The sequence below is a fragment of the Sminthopsis crassicaudata genome, chromosome 2 (genome assembly GCF_048593235.1).
Source record: "Sminthopsis crassicaudata isolate SCR6 chromosome 2, ASM4859323v1, whole genome shotgun sequence".
Lineage (NCBI taxonomy): Eukaryota > Metazoa > Chordata > Mammalia > Dasyuromorphia > Dasyuridae > Sminthopsis > Sminthopsis crassicaudata.
In genome coordinates, this window is record NC_133618.1 from 22,729,000 (window position 1) to 22,747,967 (window position 18,968).

General features: G+C 34.2%; 1 protein-coding gene across 1 annotated transcript in view; it reads right to left on the reverse strand.

The window, feature by feature from the left end:
* CTNNA2 (catenin alpha 2) overlaps positions 1–18,968 on the reverse strand; it is a 1,514,496-nt gene that overhangs the window by 87,600 nt on the left and 1,407,928 nt on the right. The window contains 1 exon segment of the mRNA XM_074285480.1: positions 3,465–3,578. Within this exon segment, the coding sequence (XP_074141581.1) occupies positions 3,465–3,578 (114 nt within the window).

Genomic DNA, 18,968 nt, shown 5'->3' on the forward strand with positions numbered 1-18,968 from the left:
AAAAGCTTCTCCAGCCAAAACGTTCAAGAAAAATCTGAATTTGGTCTCAGGCCTTGGAAGAACTCCAAAGAGATTTTTAAAATAAAATGAGATGTAGAGGATTTGGAGTAAAAGAGAGTCCCTGATAAGGAGAATACCTCAAAAAGCAAATTTGTTCAAACGGGGAAAGGAGGTACAAGAGCTCACTGAAAAATATAATCCCTTAAAAATTAGAATTGATCAAATGGAAACTAATAATTTTGTGAGAAATCACGAAGCAATCAAACAAAACCAAAAGAAGAAAAAAAAATTGAAGACAATGAGAAATATCACATTGAAAAATAACTGACCTGGAAAATAGACCCAAGAAAGAAAACATAAAATTATAGTACTACCTGAACACATGATCAAAAAAAAAAACCTACATATATTTTTTCAAGAAATTATCAAGGAAAACTTTTCTGATATTATAGAATCAGAGTATAAAATAGGAATTAAAAGAATCCATTTATCACCTCCTAAAAGAGATTGCAAAATGAAAATAATCAAGAATATTTAGACAAATTCCATAGCATCCAGGTCAAGGAGAAAATATTGCAAATAGCCAGAAAGGAAAAAAAAAACCTCAAATATTTTGGAACCACAATAAAAATTTAAAAAAAATCAGTAGTATTTATGTTAAAGTATCTAAGGGCTTAGAATAAGATATTCTAGGAACAATGGAGCTAGGATTGCAATCAAGAATTCAAGAATGACATAGTTAAGTATAATCCTTTAGTGGGAAAAATGGATGTTCAATGAGATAGAGGACTTTCAAGCATTCTTGATGAAAAGATCAGAGCTGAGTAGAAAATCTGACTTTCAAATACAAGATTCAAGAGAAATATAAAAAGGTAATCAGGAAAGAGAAATCATAAGTGGCTAATAAGGTAATATTATATTATATTATATTATATTATATTATATTATATTATATTATATTATATTATATTATATTATATTATATTATATTATATTATATTATATTATATTATATTATATTATATTATATTATTTTATATTATTTTATATTATATTATTTTATATTATATTATATATACATATATGTATATATAATATAATACACACACAGACACAGACACATATAGTGTTCAGACTAGCCCTCGGGAGGATCTCTGGACAAGCCTTGGTCTTAGATGAAGAAGTGATGAAGGTAGGAGAGCCACCACAAGGATGGTAAAAGATGGAGTCCATTTATTTCAAGTCCTCTCAGCCCTTAAATACCTTAGTACAATTACATCACTACAGCACACTGAGCATGTGCCAACTGTAGAATCATTACATCATCTTATCACACTAAGTATATGCCAACTAAAATGATTGCATCATTGCACCACACTAAGTATATGTAAACTAGAGAACCATTATCTCAACAATCACACTGAGTAAGTACTTAACTATAAGCACCCTGGTGTAAGTATCCTTGTTTCAAATATACACAGCAAGGCAAAGCTTTGAATTGAATATGAAGGCATAATATCTAAAAAATAATATTAAGGGATTTCAAAAGTCTCTATTGAGCAAAAGAGAAAAGAGAAGGTAAAATAGTCTAAATTATCTTCCATAAAAGAGGCAAGTTATCTATGCTGAGAAAGAACTGATTGTGGCTGAATACAGATTCAAAGACACTTTTTTTAAACTTTATTTTTTGAGAGGTTTTTCCTTTGGAGGGTCTATGTGTTCTTTCAAAATATTGCTTTTATAAAAATGTCTGTATGACTTCACTTGTGCCTTCTCCATGTCAGTGAATAGAAAGGAAAGAAGGGAGATAAACAGAAACTCAAAGTTTTAATCAAAAATGTTAAAAAATTGTTTTACTTGTGACTAGGGGAAAATAAAATGCTAAATAGTGAAGAAAAAAGGAATGCAGTGCTTGTTCAATATTAGGAAAACTACAAGTATAATTGACCATATCAGTTACAAAGTGAACAGAAATAATATGATTATCTCTATAGATGCTGAAAAAGTCTTTGACAAAATACAGCATGCATTTTTAAGTCATTCCCCAATTAACAAATGGTCAAAAAAAAATTGAACAGGCAGTTTTCATATACAGTAACAGCAATGTTGTTTGTTGAAGTGCTGTTCTCAATAATGACCCAAGAAGGCAAGGACCCAAGAAAATCCCAAAGGACTAATTGATGAAGCATACTATCCACCTCCAGAGAAAGAATTGCTATTGTACAGAAACAGCTTTAATCATGTTAATTTTTCACTTTCTTTCTTTCACTTGTTTTTCTTTACTACCATAAAAAATTGTACATTTTGTAAGATGACTAATATGAAAATGTTTTATATAATTGCAATTGTATAACCTATATCTGATTGCTTATTATCTCCAGAAGGGGTAAGGAGGAGGGAGTGAGAAAAAGAATTTGTAACTCAAAACTACATAAAATGTAAGGAAAAAAAATCTTTAACTGCTGATGGAGCAAGTCCTTTAATTCTTGGTCTCCAAAGCATCCTCATTTCAAATCTTTTAAAACTCTTTCCCTCCTAATCACCAAACCTCAACTTGGTTTCATCTCTTGACTCTGCCCCTAGAATTTTCTATCTTTTCTGGGCTTAACAGGTCTTTTTCAGCTTCTCTGAGTTGTCCCAACTCATTAAATTGCAATCCATTCTGCTTTGTTTATATACTTTCAAGGCTTTAAGTTCATAAAACGATAAATGTCAAACTAGAAAGGTTTCAGAGACTATGTAACCTAACCCCTTTCTTTACATGATGAAAGTGAAGTCCAGGGATGTGTTCCAGCCCAGGATCACCCCGATATTAAACATCAGAGAAATAATTTAAATCTACTTTGACTTTAAAGTCATTGCCATTACAAACAGCATCTCTTCCCCTACCATCCAATAATTTCCAACTTTCCAGTGCCCTATTTATCACTATAATCCAATAATCAGCAATCAATTTTTAAGACCCCATTGCAGACACTAATTGCCTTTAAGAGTAAATCATACAAACATTCATCACTTGACCATTATCTGTTTCGATACAAATATCATCAGAGAGCCTTACTAAATATAAAATTCAGTCATTTGCAATGGACGCACCAAAGAATAATAGGGATGGGAAAGAGTGCTAATTCTGCATCTGCTCCTGGATTACTTAGAATAACTAGAGAGTGACACGATTTAGCCCATTAAAATTTAAGACATATAAGAGTATGCTGTATTACTAGACAATTCCATTTTATTTTCATTAATTTTCTGTATCTGAAAGTGTTCCTAAAGATAATTGGAGGGAAAAAAAAAAGTAAAGAAAAATTGAAGGAATCACAAACATTATGGAGGGATTTGGACCCTGACCCTTATCTTACAATCACAGAAAACCTTATGAAATCAGAAAGGTGGTGTTGAAAATGCAGCATTTTTCATAAAAGTCCTTTAAGGATGGGCCAAAGTCTTAGTTTTTTACTTACCCGTGCACTCTGTCCAGCAATGAGCTGGTCATCCTCAGTCTGGACACTGGTCCGGCTACGCACATCATAGTCTTCCTGTTCAAAGTCTGAATCATCTTCTAATTCTTCGGGAGTCTGCAGACAGAGAGGAAGAGAGTGAGATTGGTTTATTAAAGATGCCTTATAGGTACTCACACCACAGAGTTTTATTAATTCAATACTTTCCCAGGGAAGGGACCTTTTGTCTCTCTTTCTGAACACTGGCCTGCCTGCAGAAGCAAGCACTTTCTGAATAGAATCATTTCATAATTAAATTGCCCCAGGTTCTCTTCCTTTAAAAAATCGATTACCGCTTTTTGTAAACTAGACTTTTTAATAACAGCTTTTTATTTTTAAAATACATGCAAAGATAGTTTTCAACATCCATCCTTTCAAAGTCTTGGTTTTTAAATTTTTCTTCCTCCCTTCTTCCACTCCTTTTGCTAAACAACAAACATTCCATTGTATGTTAAAATATGTGCAATTTTCTATACATATTTCCACATTTATCATGCTGCATAAGAAAAATCAAAAATGAAAAAAAATGAGAAAGAAACAAAAGTAAGCAAATAACAACAACAAGGTGAAAACACTACATCGTGATTCACTTTCAGTTCTGACATTCCTCTTTCTGGATGCAGATGGCTCTCTCCATCATAAGTTTATTAAAATTGGCCTGAATCAGCTCATTGTTGAAAAGAGCCAAGTCCATCACAGTTGATCATCACATAATCTTATTTTTGCTAAATACTTATTCTCTTGATTCTACTCACTTCTCTTAGCACCAGTTCATGGAAGTTTCTCCAGGCCTTTCTGACATCATCTATAAGTTAAACTTGTAAACACTTTTTTAAAGTTTATATAGATAGATATAGATATGTCTATCTCTATATCTATCTATCTATCTATATATATCTATCTAGATATCCAAACCGAGATAAAAGAGGAAATGGAAATAGCAATACCTAGGTGATGGTCAAAACTAAAGAACATAAAAACCCATTATCAGATTTAAAGGAGAATTTAGAAGATACCAAACTTTAAGTCAAACTGGACCAAAAAAAAAAATTCACAACATATTTAACAAGCTGTCACTCAACCTTTGCCTCTATATTTCTAGAGATATGGAAACCAGCATTTTTGAGGCTCTGGGACAATCCATTCCACTTTTAGATGATGCATTTAATTATTCATTTGGAAACTGTGCAATGAATATCTCTGTAATTTCTTCTCATCTTTTCTAGTTTTGCCCTATGTAAATAGGCAGAACATACCTAAAACCTGTTTCATGTGATATCCCTTCTATAATGGAAAGAGAAAGAGAAAAGGCTCTGGAATTAGAAAACCTGGATTCGAACCCCACTTTGGGTGCTTAATACCTATGTCATATTGTGTCTACTTAATTTCTACATCATTTCTAAAGTAAGATTTTTGTGGGGTAGGAGGCAGGCAAGTGACTTTCTCAGGGTCTCATAGTAAGTGTCAAGTGTCAAAGACTGCTCCTGACTTCAGGGTTGGTGCTCTATCCATTATGCCGTCTAACTATCCTGAGAACTAGATAGTTTCTAAGCTCCTTTCCTGCTCCACACCTAATGTCACAAAATATTTGGACAGCCATCATTTCTCCATTTAGTCTTATTTTATGTAGACTAATTATCTCCTGTGTTCCTTCAATCTTTTCTTACATCTTCTCCATCCTGGTTAAGTACCATGAGATCATGGAAAGAATCTTGGAGCTCATTTTATTCCAACTACAGTTTGTCTCATCACTCATTCCTTAGAGAAGAATAATTATGCAGCCTAAATTTCCTGAATCTGTGCTTATGATCATAATCATAACTTAAATGTATGTGGTGTTTGCTATACATTATCTCATTTGGGTCTCACAATAAGCCTTATGCCCACTTTCTCAAATGTAGAAGATACTAGCCCATAGTTGCATGGCTAGTGAATTTTCAGATGTAGCATTCTATCCTAGTTCTTTCTGATTGCAAGTCCAACATTATCTCTACTGGACCAATCTGTATTTCAGATAATAAGGTACATTCCAATCTGGCTGTTTAGAAAGTCCAAGTTCAAAGAAAAGATAAGTCTTAGATTGTATTGGGGCTGTTGACCTTTTGGGGCAAATAATATTAAAAGGGTCCTTCAGGATGAAATGGTCTAACATTTTTTAATACCCTTTGCCTCCATTAAAAAAAAAAAAAAAAAAAATATATATATATATATATATATATATATATATATATATATATATATATATATATTAGTTGGTCTTTGGAATTTCACTTTGGGGACTAAATTCTTTAAAGATAGATCATAGAGATGGAAAATAGAGTTGAGATTAATTAATCTAAGGGATTCTCAAATATGGAAATTCCCTCTCCTAATGGAGGTCAGATGCTTCTTTGCTATTTATAATCTTAGAATGTCATTTACATAACTGAGAGTTTAAATGTCTTGCACCAAATTAAATAACCAATATATCTGCTGAAGAGGAATAAATACTACTGCTTTAGAGATAACACTCTATCCATAGCACTATGCTGGCTGTAGGGTCATAGATTAAAAAAAAAAAACAAAACTAGAAAGGATCATACATGTCATATGTTTCAACCTTCTCATTTTACAGATGAAGAAACTGAGGTTGAAAGATAAAGTGCTTTGCCTAAGGTCACATAAGTACCAAGTGGTATAGATAGGATTCAAACTCATTTCCTGAGAATCCACCAATCCCAGCTAAGACACAAATCACTAAATATATATATTTAGTCATTATATCTTAGAGTGAAAGGAGATTTTGAGACTTTATTTTGTTATTGGAGTGGGAGAAAAGAATAGATGTTTAGAGGAAAAAGTGGGATCTTATTGTATTTCAGATGTCTATTTATTAAGGATGATATAGATGGAATACATATATTTGGAATAATTGAGCTGGAGTTTCTCTGAAGTCTTTTCCATTTCTAAGATTTTTTTATTCCAAATTAAAGGAGGGAGGAAGGAATGAAATAGCAAGAGAATATAGGTGATAATGATAAGGTTAGTTAATTTGCCATGAGGGATAGAGAGACAGAGAAGTAGTTCAGTGGATAGAGTGATGAGCTTGGATTCATCTTCCTTAGTTTAAATCTGACTTCAACCATTTATTAGTAACATGACCCTGGGCAAGTGACAATACTTTTTGCCTCCTTTTTTCACAGGTAAAATGAGCTGCAGAAAGAAATAGAAAAGTATTCCAGTGTCCTTGCCAAGAAAACCCCAAGTGGGTAATGAAGCATCACACACAATTGAAAAAAAAAAAAAAAACAAAGAACAATATTAGGGCTACAAAAGCTCAATTAATCTCCACTATGGACTTATTAAGAGGAAACTGGTTGAACAAAATGGTATCCTTTCTAGTCAAACAATAGCATTGGGTGAAATGACCTCTAAGCTCCTTTCCATATTCAAATTTATACATAGGATAATTACTCCAAATAATCATCTTGGTCCTTAGCTTTCTGTATTAAGATCTCCATTTTTCAAGTAATGGAAGCAAAGATTCAATTACTGGAACATCCAATACCAGTCATTTAAATGAAAGATCATCATTCCTAAACTTTGCCTCTTCTGGCAGCTTAATGGTCTAAATAGATAGATCATATTGTTCAGGAAGCTACCATTAAAATCAATTTTATTGAGAAAAATAGTTGTTTTTTAATATATATATATATAATATATATACATATATATATATGTGAAAAAAATATATAGATGTAATCTAGGATAGATCCATTACCTGTTTTGATATTATCTCCTTTACATTGCTATCTGAGATTTAAAGTAATAATTTTTTGGAAGACTTAAAAATTCTTCAGTTAAGCAAATTATAAAATTACCAGATTTAGAGTTGGAGTAAACCTCAAAGGAAATCCAATTCTAACTACTTATTTTACCTAGGGAGAGGAATTAGAATACTCAGGGAAATATTGAGAGTTAGAATTATGAATCCAGATTCTAGGATTCAAAACCACTGTGATTTCTATTATTCCACACAACGATGACTGGTTATTCTCTAAATTATTCATTCAGTTTAATAAATTTCAACATAATAGTAAAATTGCATAATCCCTCAAGATTTTCAAAACACCATTAAGTCATTTAACTATGAGGCTCTTCTGTAAAGAGCTTTTGTAGCTACATGAAAGTGACTTCAATACTTTCATAACAGAAGAGTCAGTTCCAGATGATATTCAAGTAAACCCTATACACATTTTAATCACCTTTTATATAGAGCACCAGCAGCTAGATGGCATAATAGATAGACTTCTGGACTTGGAGTCAGAAAAACAGAAGTTATGAAGAGTTGGACCTGACTGAAACAACTGAATAACAACAAATATAGAGCCCAGTCCTACTTATTAACAAGATGCAATGATCAGATGAAACATCCTTTCTGCCAGCTGGAGGTAACACATTGAAAAAGTTTTATGATAAATACATACTTAGCTATAATGCAAAATAGGAGTAACTTCTCAAATATTTATGGAGCTTTGGAACGTACAAAACTCATTCCTCACAATCACCCTGCGGGATAATATTATCCTTTTTTCCTGAGGAAGAAAAAGGTTCAGGGAGACTGAACTCTTAGGGATATGCTTTTAGAGTCAGGTCCAAACCAGTTTCTTAGGAGAGGGAAGCAATGGGTTACACTAGAAAGGGAAGACATGGTTTCTTAAATCTACTACATCATTTCCTAATTGTGTGGGCTTGGAGAAAGTTCTTAATATCTGGGAACATCCATTACCCTATTTGTAAAAAAAGAAGGGGATGGCTAAACAGGATGACTCTTAATATTGCTTCCTGCTCTTAATTCTATAATTCTCAATTTTGAGTATAGAGATCCCCTAAAATCCCTTCCCACTTCTTGCTCTTTTACAAGTAAAATGGTTTCTATCTAGAGAAAGAGGATGTAAGAAAGGAGCACTTACATGTTCTATGAGAAGAAACAAAACCTGATGTTAGCAGGGAAAAGTCAAGGAATCTCAAACTTGATTCCTAACTCTTAATACTTGCTATCCCTCTCTGAGACTCTGGGGCATCATCTGAAAAATGGGGGCAATAATACCTGTGGCACTGAGTCTGGTAAGGTTGACATGGGACTTTAATGAAATAGCATATATTAACGACCTTATTGTCTGCAAAATGCTATGTAAATGCTAGCAATGATTAATGTGTAATGTATCATATCTGCTTGGGTAATGAGAGGATTCATAGAGGAAAAAAATAAGTTTAAGTTTAAAAGAAAAGGAAGAATTTCAATAGCTAGGAACAAGGAGGGCTTTTAGAGGCAGCTGGTGAAGTGTAACAGATAAATTTCTGGGCCTGGAAGAATAGATATGTACTTATTGTATCATTCAATCTCTGTTTGCCTCAGTTTCCTCATCTGCAAAATGGGAGAAAACGTAGCAAATACCTCCAAGGATTGTTGTGAGAACCAAATGAGATAATAAATGTAAATTACTTGGCATAGTTCCTGGCACCTAGCAAGTTATATATAAAATTTAACTATTGTTATTATTATTATATCTGGCCTTAAAGGCTTACAATCTGTGTGGTGCTGGATAAATTATTTAAACTTCTGCTTTGATTTCATCAATTATAAAAAGAAAAGGGAAGATATACATATTTATGTAACAGCTACTATATTCTAGGCATTGTTCTAAGAAATATATAGACTTTTGTTGATTTTTTTTATTTTTTTTAGTTTTATTTTATTTATTTTTATAACAACCTCTCAAGGTAAGTGCTGTTATTATCCTTGTTTTATAGTTATAGTTAAGGAAGCTAGGGCAAAACAATATATATAAATAAAAAAATAAATGGCTTGTTCAGGATGACATAGCTAAGTATCTGAGTCCAGATTTGAACTCAGAGTTTCCTGATTGCAGGTGCAGCAATCTATCCAGCATTCCAACGAGCTGCAAATGGGGATAATAATAGCACTTAACTCCCAGAGTTATTGTGAGAATATAATGAGATATTTGTTTTTGAAAAATCTGAGCAAAACTCATGCAGGGTTCTCTTATTAGGGGAACACTTGGCAGTGAGGGCTTGTTCTAGGAAGGGGGTCAGGAGGAAAGAGAAATAAGATCAGTACTTAGAGCACCACTGCACAATGGTCATGAATACTGAAAGCCAGTGGGCGTTCAGAGTCCCTGTTGGCGCATATGGCTGCTTCTCTCTTTGGAGGGAGAAATCTGCAGCAGAACCAGTGTATTATTCTCAGTCCCAGCTTATACCAAATGCAGAATTGCTTCTCCATTACTTGTTTTCTACCCCATGACAATGAATCAGATTTTGTTGCTAATAAGCACTGTCACAACTGAAATGTTGCCATCAGGGCTTTGCTGCAGGTGGCCAAGAATGAAGGGGTGATTGGGGGAAGTCCCTAGGGCTGTAGGGTACCATAGGGGAAAATTCTGATGAATAATTATGAAAAATACAGAAACTGTGTGGAAAGGAAGTATATTCCCTACCATCGCTGTCGTTCCTGAAAGAAGGAAGTGAATCTTTCACCCTGATAGTAGTCTGGTTTGTCACTTGTCTAGGATCATGCTGACATCACTCTTTGGTTCCAAGGTACATGATAATCTTGCTCCTGTGGCTATACCTGACAGTGATGGATTATTTGAATAATAAAGGGATGAAAATTCTGCATCAAATGAAATGACAAGGAACTTTGATGGTAGTGTGGACCCTCTCTGACTTTCCTGTATCTATATTTTTGACCAAGAAAGAGCTATGGCTTTATCAATAAGTCCATGCTATTCTTGGAGGGAAGCATAATACATGCAATGATATATAGGTTGTGATTATAGATTTAGAGATAGAAGCCACCTAAGAGGGAACCAAATTCAACTCTATCATATTGAATATGAAGAAACTGGGAAAGAGAGATGTTAGGTTCCTTTCCCAGTATTATACACAGACTTCCTTACTCTAAGGACCGTATTTTATCCATGACAACATGATGTAGAAGGAAATATTGAGGTGGGATATAGGTTCTGTTACTCCTTGACCTTGGGAGTACCACTTTCCAGAATCTTTCCCTTTATATAAAAAGGATCTTATATGATCTTAAAGGTCTTTGAATTTGTACAACGTATAAATCATCATGCAGGTATCAAAGGTGATCTTGTCCATCAATACCATGGAAATTTCCCAAGACTGGAAACATTTTTAATACTCTTTTCAATCAATAATGTTAATATCCCTTCAAAAGTCTACAAATCTGTATTTTCCTGAAATGGGGATATTAAAAGAAAAAAAGAGGAAAAGGGGGGTTTTGTTGTTTTACTTTATTAAATAAAAGTACAAGGTAATAGGGTGGGGAAATATGGTTCAAAAGAGAGATTGTGTTTCCATTGTGGATCCAGACAATCATCTCTGATCATTTCTCACTGTTTCTGATGTTCCCAGGAACAATTACAGCTAGTTGGTAAATTCTGCTGACAGATGCAATGACGAGATTAGAAACACTTTTCATCTTTACATCTTGAGAGAGAAAAAAACAATTCACTTAACAACAGAAGAATCAGGGATGTTGATAACTCAGCACCCTGCAGAGTAGAGTAAGCCCTGCACTTGTAGTCAGAAGACTTGGTTTGCATTCATTAACTCTTACAGCTAATTGTGTAACTTTAGACAAACTGCTTTTCATCTCTGAGACTCAGTTTCCTTATCTGGAAAGTGGATTATAGTGGAATTGTTTGACTTGCAAGGTTGTCTGTGAGGATGTTATAAGAAAATGCCTGCAAAAGACTTCATAACCTAAAATCATTATATATTTTATGGTCAAAGCTAGTATTTATAGTATTTTTTTGAGATTTGCAAAACTATTATGTTATATCATTCAATTCTTACAAAATCCCTAAAAGATAAATGTTTTTACTTTCTCCATTTTATGGATAAGGAAACTGAGATTGAGAGAACTAAGGAAGATTCTCAGGATCATACAACTAGTAAGATTCTGAGGCAAGATTTTAATTCAGATCTTCCTGATTCCAGGATTAGCTCTCTGGCTCTCTGCTGTAATACCTAGCTACCTTTTCAATTTAGAGCTGGGAAAGACTAAATAGATATTTAATCGAGGTCCCTCATGTTCCAGATGAAAAGATCACAGGAAGAAAATGTCATGAACAAGATTGACAGAGATAGTAAGCATCACAACCAGGACTGGAAAGGGAGGGTTGACTTTGTCATTTGAGTCCAAGTACCTTGGACAGTGCAGTGCCTCGCACCAAGCAGGAACTGAAAAAATGCTCATTGAATTTGAGTTTTGTTCCCAGATGGTCAGATTTGAAGTCACCATGGTAAAAAGAATCGCAGTGTGAAAAGTTATTATTCACATCAGATAGATTTTGTTGTTATTGGTGCTGGTGAAAGCCAATGAAGGGGAATTTATTGATATCACTTACTGATAGGTTTGTCCTGCGAACCATATGAGGTCTGAAACAATTTCTTACACACAGGCACACACACACACACACACACACACACATATACAGACAGGCACACTTACATAAAAATAAAAAAAAATGGAAAGATAGAAGTCTTGGAGATGTTTCAGTGGCTTAGTAATCTGTAGCTGGCCTTGAAAAAAAAAGAAAGCCTGACATCTGAGTTTTACAAAATGGTTAAAAGAGGATTGGGGAAGGAGGGAAACATAGGCACACGGTGGGTGTACAAAATTGTTCATTTCACACTGAAATGAAGGCTAAGTTAAAGATGGAGTCACTCATGCCAGAGAGCAAAGATATAGGGCCCATCTATTTTTGTCTTTTTATTATCCACTTCTTCCTTTCAGCACATCAGAAATGGAAGATATTTTTTTGCCATCCATGAAGATATGGAAAAATGAACTAATTTGGGGAAAATTTTTAATAGAATTATTCAAAAGTTTCCCCTCGGCAAAATATTTAAGCAAAGATTTAAAGGAGATGATGGCTTGTCCATTTTGAGTCATATCGGAACCCTTTTTTCAAGCACCAGTTAGACTAAAAGGCCTCCAAGGTCTTTTCCAAAACTCAGATTCCTCAGTTCTTTATGTTTTAAACATAGACACCCACACACATAGCAAGTCCACCCAAACAGTCCTCACAAATAGCTGTATGCATATGCAGTTAACTAATTGCATGTTAAATTGTAGCTTACTCATGCTGTTACTTTTTTTGAGTTAGCCACTTATGAAAAGATGAGTTTTTTCTTCAGTGGGCCTTCTTACTCACAAGTTAGGAAAAGCACAGAAAAGTTGGTTAGGCTCAGAAAAAGATCTGCAGATGATTTGGATTATAGAATCATATCATGTCAAAGCTGAATTTTTTTGTTAGCCACTTAAGATGGGTTTTTTCTTCAGTGGGAATTCTTACTCACAAATTAGAAAAACTAAAGGAAAGTTGGACAGGTTCAGAAAAAGACCTGAAGATGATTTGGATTATAGAATCCTATCATGTTAAAACAGAAATAAAGATCTTAAAGAAGGCAGTGGAATGTTAACTCAATTAACTCAATATTCATCCAATTAAGATGGCCTATAATTAATTTATTATTTATATTTGTATATTTATAATCCATTAGAGATTTGGAAAATGGGTTTATTCCCTTAGGTATGGTAAATATCTTCCTTTAATTTTGATTTTGCCATTCCTCACTATGAATCTACCTAGCAAGATTAATATTGCCATGGAGGGCATACTGTCTATAAGTTGAAGGATTGTGACTCACTGCTACTTTGTTCTGCCTGTGTGACTTTGATCAAGTCCTTTTCCTTCTTTTGCTTCAGTTCCACATCTCTAAACTGAGGGAGTTGATTGTGAAAAGCAATCTGTAGCTATTCCCAAAGGGCTAGTGCATACCCTTTGATCCAGCAGTGTTTCTATTGTTCTGAATCCCAAAGAGATCATAAAGGAGAGAAAAGGATCCACTTGTGCAAAAATGTTTGTAGCAGCCCTTTTCATAGTGGCAAGGAACTGGAAACTGAATAGATGCCATTAGCTGGGGTATGGGTGAATAAATCATAGTATATATGAATATAATGGAATATTATTGTTCTATAATAAATGCTCAGCAGGGTGACTTCAGAGAGGTCTGGAGAGACTAACATGTATTGGTGCTGAGGGAAGTGAGAAGAACCAAGAAAACACTGGACACAGCAACAAGAAGACTATCTGATGATCAACTCTGATGAACATGAATCTTTTCAACAGTGAGGTGATTCAAGGCAATTCCAATAGACTTAGGATGGAGAGACATCTGCATCCAGAGTGAGGATTATGGGACTGAATGTAGACCACAACATCATATTTTTACCTTTGTTGTTATTGTACTTTGCTCTCTCTCTCTCTCTCTCTCTCTCTCTCTCTCTCTCTCTCTCTCTCTCTCTCTCTCTCTTGCAAGGATGAATGTTGAAAACTGTCTTTACATGTAATTTGAAAAATAAAAACCTATTATTATAAAAATAAAAATGTAAAAAGAAAAAGTGGTAAATTTTTTTAAAAAATTAAAAATAGGCTGGGGAGTTTGAACTAAATGACCTCTAAAGGCCTTTTGCTTCTAAACTCTGAGCAATAATTGATCTTCAAAGAATTAGCAACTAGAATTATTCAGAGGGTAATGGAGGGTGACAGTGGGTGTGAGCAGCTTGTCATATCTAACAAATAGGGAATAACTATAGTTAGCATTCACATATCTCTTTGAAGCTTATGAATTTCTTTACAAATATTCCATTTGACCCTCATAACAACTCTGGAAAGTAGGCAAGTCCTTATGATAAAATCTCTCTTAAATCTGTGACCATATCTCATATTTCACAATTAAATATCATTTCCTTGGGTTTACTTAAGACTTTTTGAACTTTCAGTATCCAGCATTAAAAAGTAAGTGCTTTGATAAATGTGGAAATATGTGTGGAAGAATTGCATATTTTAATATATATATATTGGATTATTTGTTGTCTAGGGGAGGAGAGTAAATGGAAGGGAGGGAGAAAATTTTGGAACACAAGTTTTGGAAGGGTGAATGTTGAGAACTGTCTTTATATTTATTTTGAAAATAAAAGGTATAATTTAAAAATAAGTGTTTTTAGGGTAAGTAATAATACCATTGTGTGCTTGCCACCTGATATGTCTTTTCCAAAGGTAGTTTAAGGCGAAGTCTGGGCCAAAGCTCCATCATCTCCTTCTACTTAAGTTCTGATGTATGCTATACATGAGTGCTAGAACAGCACAGTCCAAAACCTCAGCCTGCCACAGCACAGACACATGTTCACATTGACCATTCCTAATCCTCCCCCTTGAATCATAAAAGGAGGATGCCAAATCTGATAGGGTCTTCTAGCTTCCTCTGCACTTTCCATGAAATACTGTCTTCATTTCCTGTCACTACATGATTTCTTTGCCACCACAAAAAGACCAGGCTCAGCAAATATACACCTGCTTCACCCATTCTGCGAATCCCAGATTAGATGAAACAAAATTAGTCAAATGTTAGTTTCTTAAGATGAGACCTATAGACTTTGAGGGGCAGGTAGGTTGCACAGTAGATAGTTCTGGAGTCAGGAATACTAGAGTTCAATCCTGGCATCAGACATCTACTATCTGTGTGATTCTGAGCAAATCACTTGATCTTGTATGCTTCAGTTTCCTCAAAATCAACTGAAGAAGGAAATGGCAAGCCAAGTTTTATTATTTTTTTCCCCAAGAAATTCCCAAAATATGCCACAAGAAAATTGAAGACTTACAATATTTATAATATTTTATATATAAATATATGTGCATATATATAATGTTTGAAACAACAAACTTATTTTAAAAATAATAATTTCAAATCTGATTATTTCCTTTGTATTTTCCATGTATTTTATTTTATGTTTTTCAAAACAATATTCTGAGAAGGGCTACATTGTAGAGAGCCAGAACTCTGGAGAAGTATGCTTGAAACAAGGTGTTAACTCAGTGGAATTGAGGAGATGATGGTTCTCTAGTTCCCATATATACTTAGTACTTAGCATGGTGATGTGATGGCTCTCTAAGTTCATACAGAATCAGTGTTGTAATGATATAACTGCAATAAGGTAAGGCTAAGAAGAACTAGAAGAGAGACATTTTATTTTTGACCAGCTTGGTGGTGGTTCTCCTGCCTCCACTGTGGGGGAGACTGGCAGACTGGCAGACTGCTGGAAGAGACTAGGTCAGACAGTCACAGTATGAGTCATTCTGCTGGCGGAGACTGTGAGCCAGACTGGTTCAGACTGGGAGACTGAAAGAGATAATAAAAACTTTGTACTTTATTCCTGACCATTCTGATGGTGATTATTCTGCTGGGACCGAGGCTGGTCCCATCGCCCTCCAGAAAGGTAGCCCGGACATTACACGGCATAGGCTTCCTGGAGTGCCTTGGACACAGACTTAGAGTTTACATATGACTGGACATTTACATTGGCTGTGCCCAATATCAAAAATGGTTTCCTTCTTCATCTTTGCCTCCTAATTTCTCTGGCTTGCTTCAAATACCAGCTAATACCTACTATTAACATAAGAAACATTCACCTTAACATTAATACTTGCCCTCCATTGAGTATCTCCAATTTAGCCTGAAAAATGGCTTGTCTGTACATAGTGTTTGATGGCTTTCTCCACTTTTAGGCTGTAAATTTAAGAACAGTGACCTGCTTTTGGCCTTCTTTGTATCATCAGTGATTAGCTTAAGCCTGGCACATAGCTATCAACCAATATGTGCCAATTATCTTGACTTGATCCTGAACAAGTATATAATGCTAAGCATTATTATCTCCATTTTATAGATGAGCAAACTAAGCCACAGAGTGAGGATGACTCACTCAGAATGTCAGAACTGGACTTTGGACCCATATTTCCATTTCCAAGTCTACTGCCCTTTCCACACATTGGGTTTGTTACCTCTCTATCTTTGTCAAACCTTTATTGAGAATCTAGAGACAGGGTGATGGAGTACTTGACCTTTCAAGGTCCCATCCACTCTAATAAGTGTGTGAAACACTGATGTCCTTCCTTTTCAATAGTACAATTAGTTCTTTGTTGGGAAGAAGAAAAGGGGGATAAGGGAACAGTCAGCTTGTGGAAGGAGGGGAAAGCAGCTATTTGCTTTGCTTCCTGAACTAGTACTGAATACATAACAGATTTTGCTTTTTAAAATCCATTTTAAAAAAATAGATATATTATTTATACTGAGAAAGGATAATGAGGGATTATTTGAACATAAAATTATTGTGTGTCTGCTGAAAGAAACACAATTTTAAAATCATTTTTTTTTTGCTGTGGCTTAACAGACCATTCTCCCCAACATCTAGCTACCTAAATTTTAAATTTAAATTAATGAGAGGGACTAAATATTTGCTTAAATAGATATAGATAGATTATACAATACTCCCATACATACAGATATACACATATGCACATCCCTCAAATGCATTTATGCAAACATATGTGTTTGTGGACCTCAGTTTCCCAATCTGTAAAATGAGAAGATTCCTCTGGGTTACTTTTAAATCATGTCCCAGTTCTAAAGCAGCAGATTGAGGGGGCAGCAAAAATTTAATAGACAGAAAATTAACCTAGACATTAGCAGTGCTTGTGTTTAAATTCTGCCTCCACCCCATCCTGGTTTTGTGAAGTTGGACAATTAACTTTCTACTGCTCCCATATGACTCCAAAGCATTCTACCAGTTCCAGAACAATTGTTGCTCCACATCAGAGAAAGGAATTTCTTCAACAGGAGTTCCCATGGAGCAATGAATGAATCACAGCTCAGAAGACACTTTTTTCTCCTTTTGTACAAAAAGAAATTCAAGCTTGATTGGGTCAAAAAGAACTCCAGGAATAAATGTTTGAGTGTGCTTGAGGAAATAAGAGCACTTTCTGTTGAATGATCTGGGAAGACTATTTGGAAGAATTTTAATTTGTCAACAGTGCCATCAGGCTTGAAGGAAGAGGATAGTCCTAGATGACAAGGGATTTTTATGGCTTCCCTTACAAATGATTATTTTTTTTTTCAAATGTAGAGGGCAATATAAAACGGTAGGAGTTGAAAACCTTGGGAGGATTAAGGTCAGTTACTTAGTCACTAAACATTTCTCTATCTCCAAATACATGAATACATGCCAAATTTTATATCAAATTCAGTGGCTATAAAGAAATATTAACATTTCCTAACTTCAAGAAAGACCGCTAGATGGCTCAAAGGATAGAGTGTTGGATTTGGAGTAAGGAGGCCCTGAGTTCAAATTTGACTTCAGATCCTCACTAGTTGAGTGATTCTGAACAAATTACTTAATCTCTGCATTAATTCACTGGAGAAAAAAATGACAAACTATTCCTATATCTTTGACAGGAAAATGTCATGGATAGTATGGTCCTTATAGTCATGAAGAGTCCAATGTGACTGAAAAAAAATAATAACCCTCAAAGAGCTCCTATACTCCTAGTAGAGACAAAATTGAGAAAATCTATCCAATTGAAGAAGGCACTAACCACCATGAAAAAAACAAACAAAACAAAAAAACAAGGAAATCTTTCTGCCAGGGTAAGATTCAATATTAATTAATCTTAAAAAAAACCAAGAGAAATTATGCTTTGAAAATATAAAACTTGATGTGCATTACTTATTTAAAAAAAATATTTTAGTATTTAAATTTTCTCACATTAAATATAAAACAACTTTTAAGATTTATCTTTTTTAAAAATTATTTTCAAAACATATGCATAGTTTTCAACATTCACCCTAATAAAATTTTGCATTCCAATTGTTTTCTGACTCTCTTCCCCTTCCCCATTCCTTTAGACAGCAAATAATCTAATATATGTTAAACATAGTACACTATGTTCTTAATAAGTTAAAATGTGATGTCAAAAATGAACTATGTGAATTATATAGAGTGGCCCAGAGGGAAGAACATTAAAATTGGAGTCAGTGGATGAAGGTTCAAAATTGTTTTTTATGGCATAATACTTGTGTTACCTTACACAAGTCACTTAACATGTGCCTAAGTTTCCTCATATACAAAATGAGGTTAAATTAGATGGTTTCCAAAACATTCTATTTTTCTAAATCTATAACCCCAAATCTTTGTAATACCATCATAAACAAATTGTAAAAGTATTATAATAAGCATTTAATCAGTTTATTTGTGTTTTTCATTAATTCATTCATTCAAAAGTGATTTAGTGCCTGCAGACATATAGGAGGCTGTTACAAAAAGCTTCAATTGGGATTAGACAAGTAAGGCCCAATTTGAATTAGCAAAGGCTGAATTATTCATGATTTTAAATGATTAAATATTTTAATTTTTCCAGTACATTTAGTGTCCCCCTCTTGGTATTGCTGTGTAAAGGTCCCTGGAGGAGTCTACTTTAATGAATAGGCAATAATGCTTCATAATTATCCCTTCAAAGTAAACAGGTGCTTACAAAC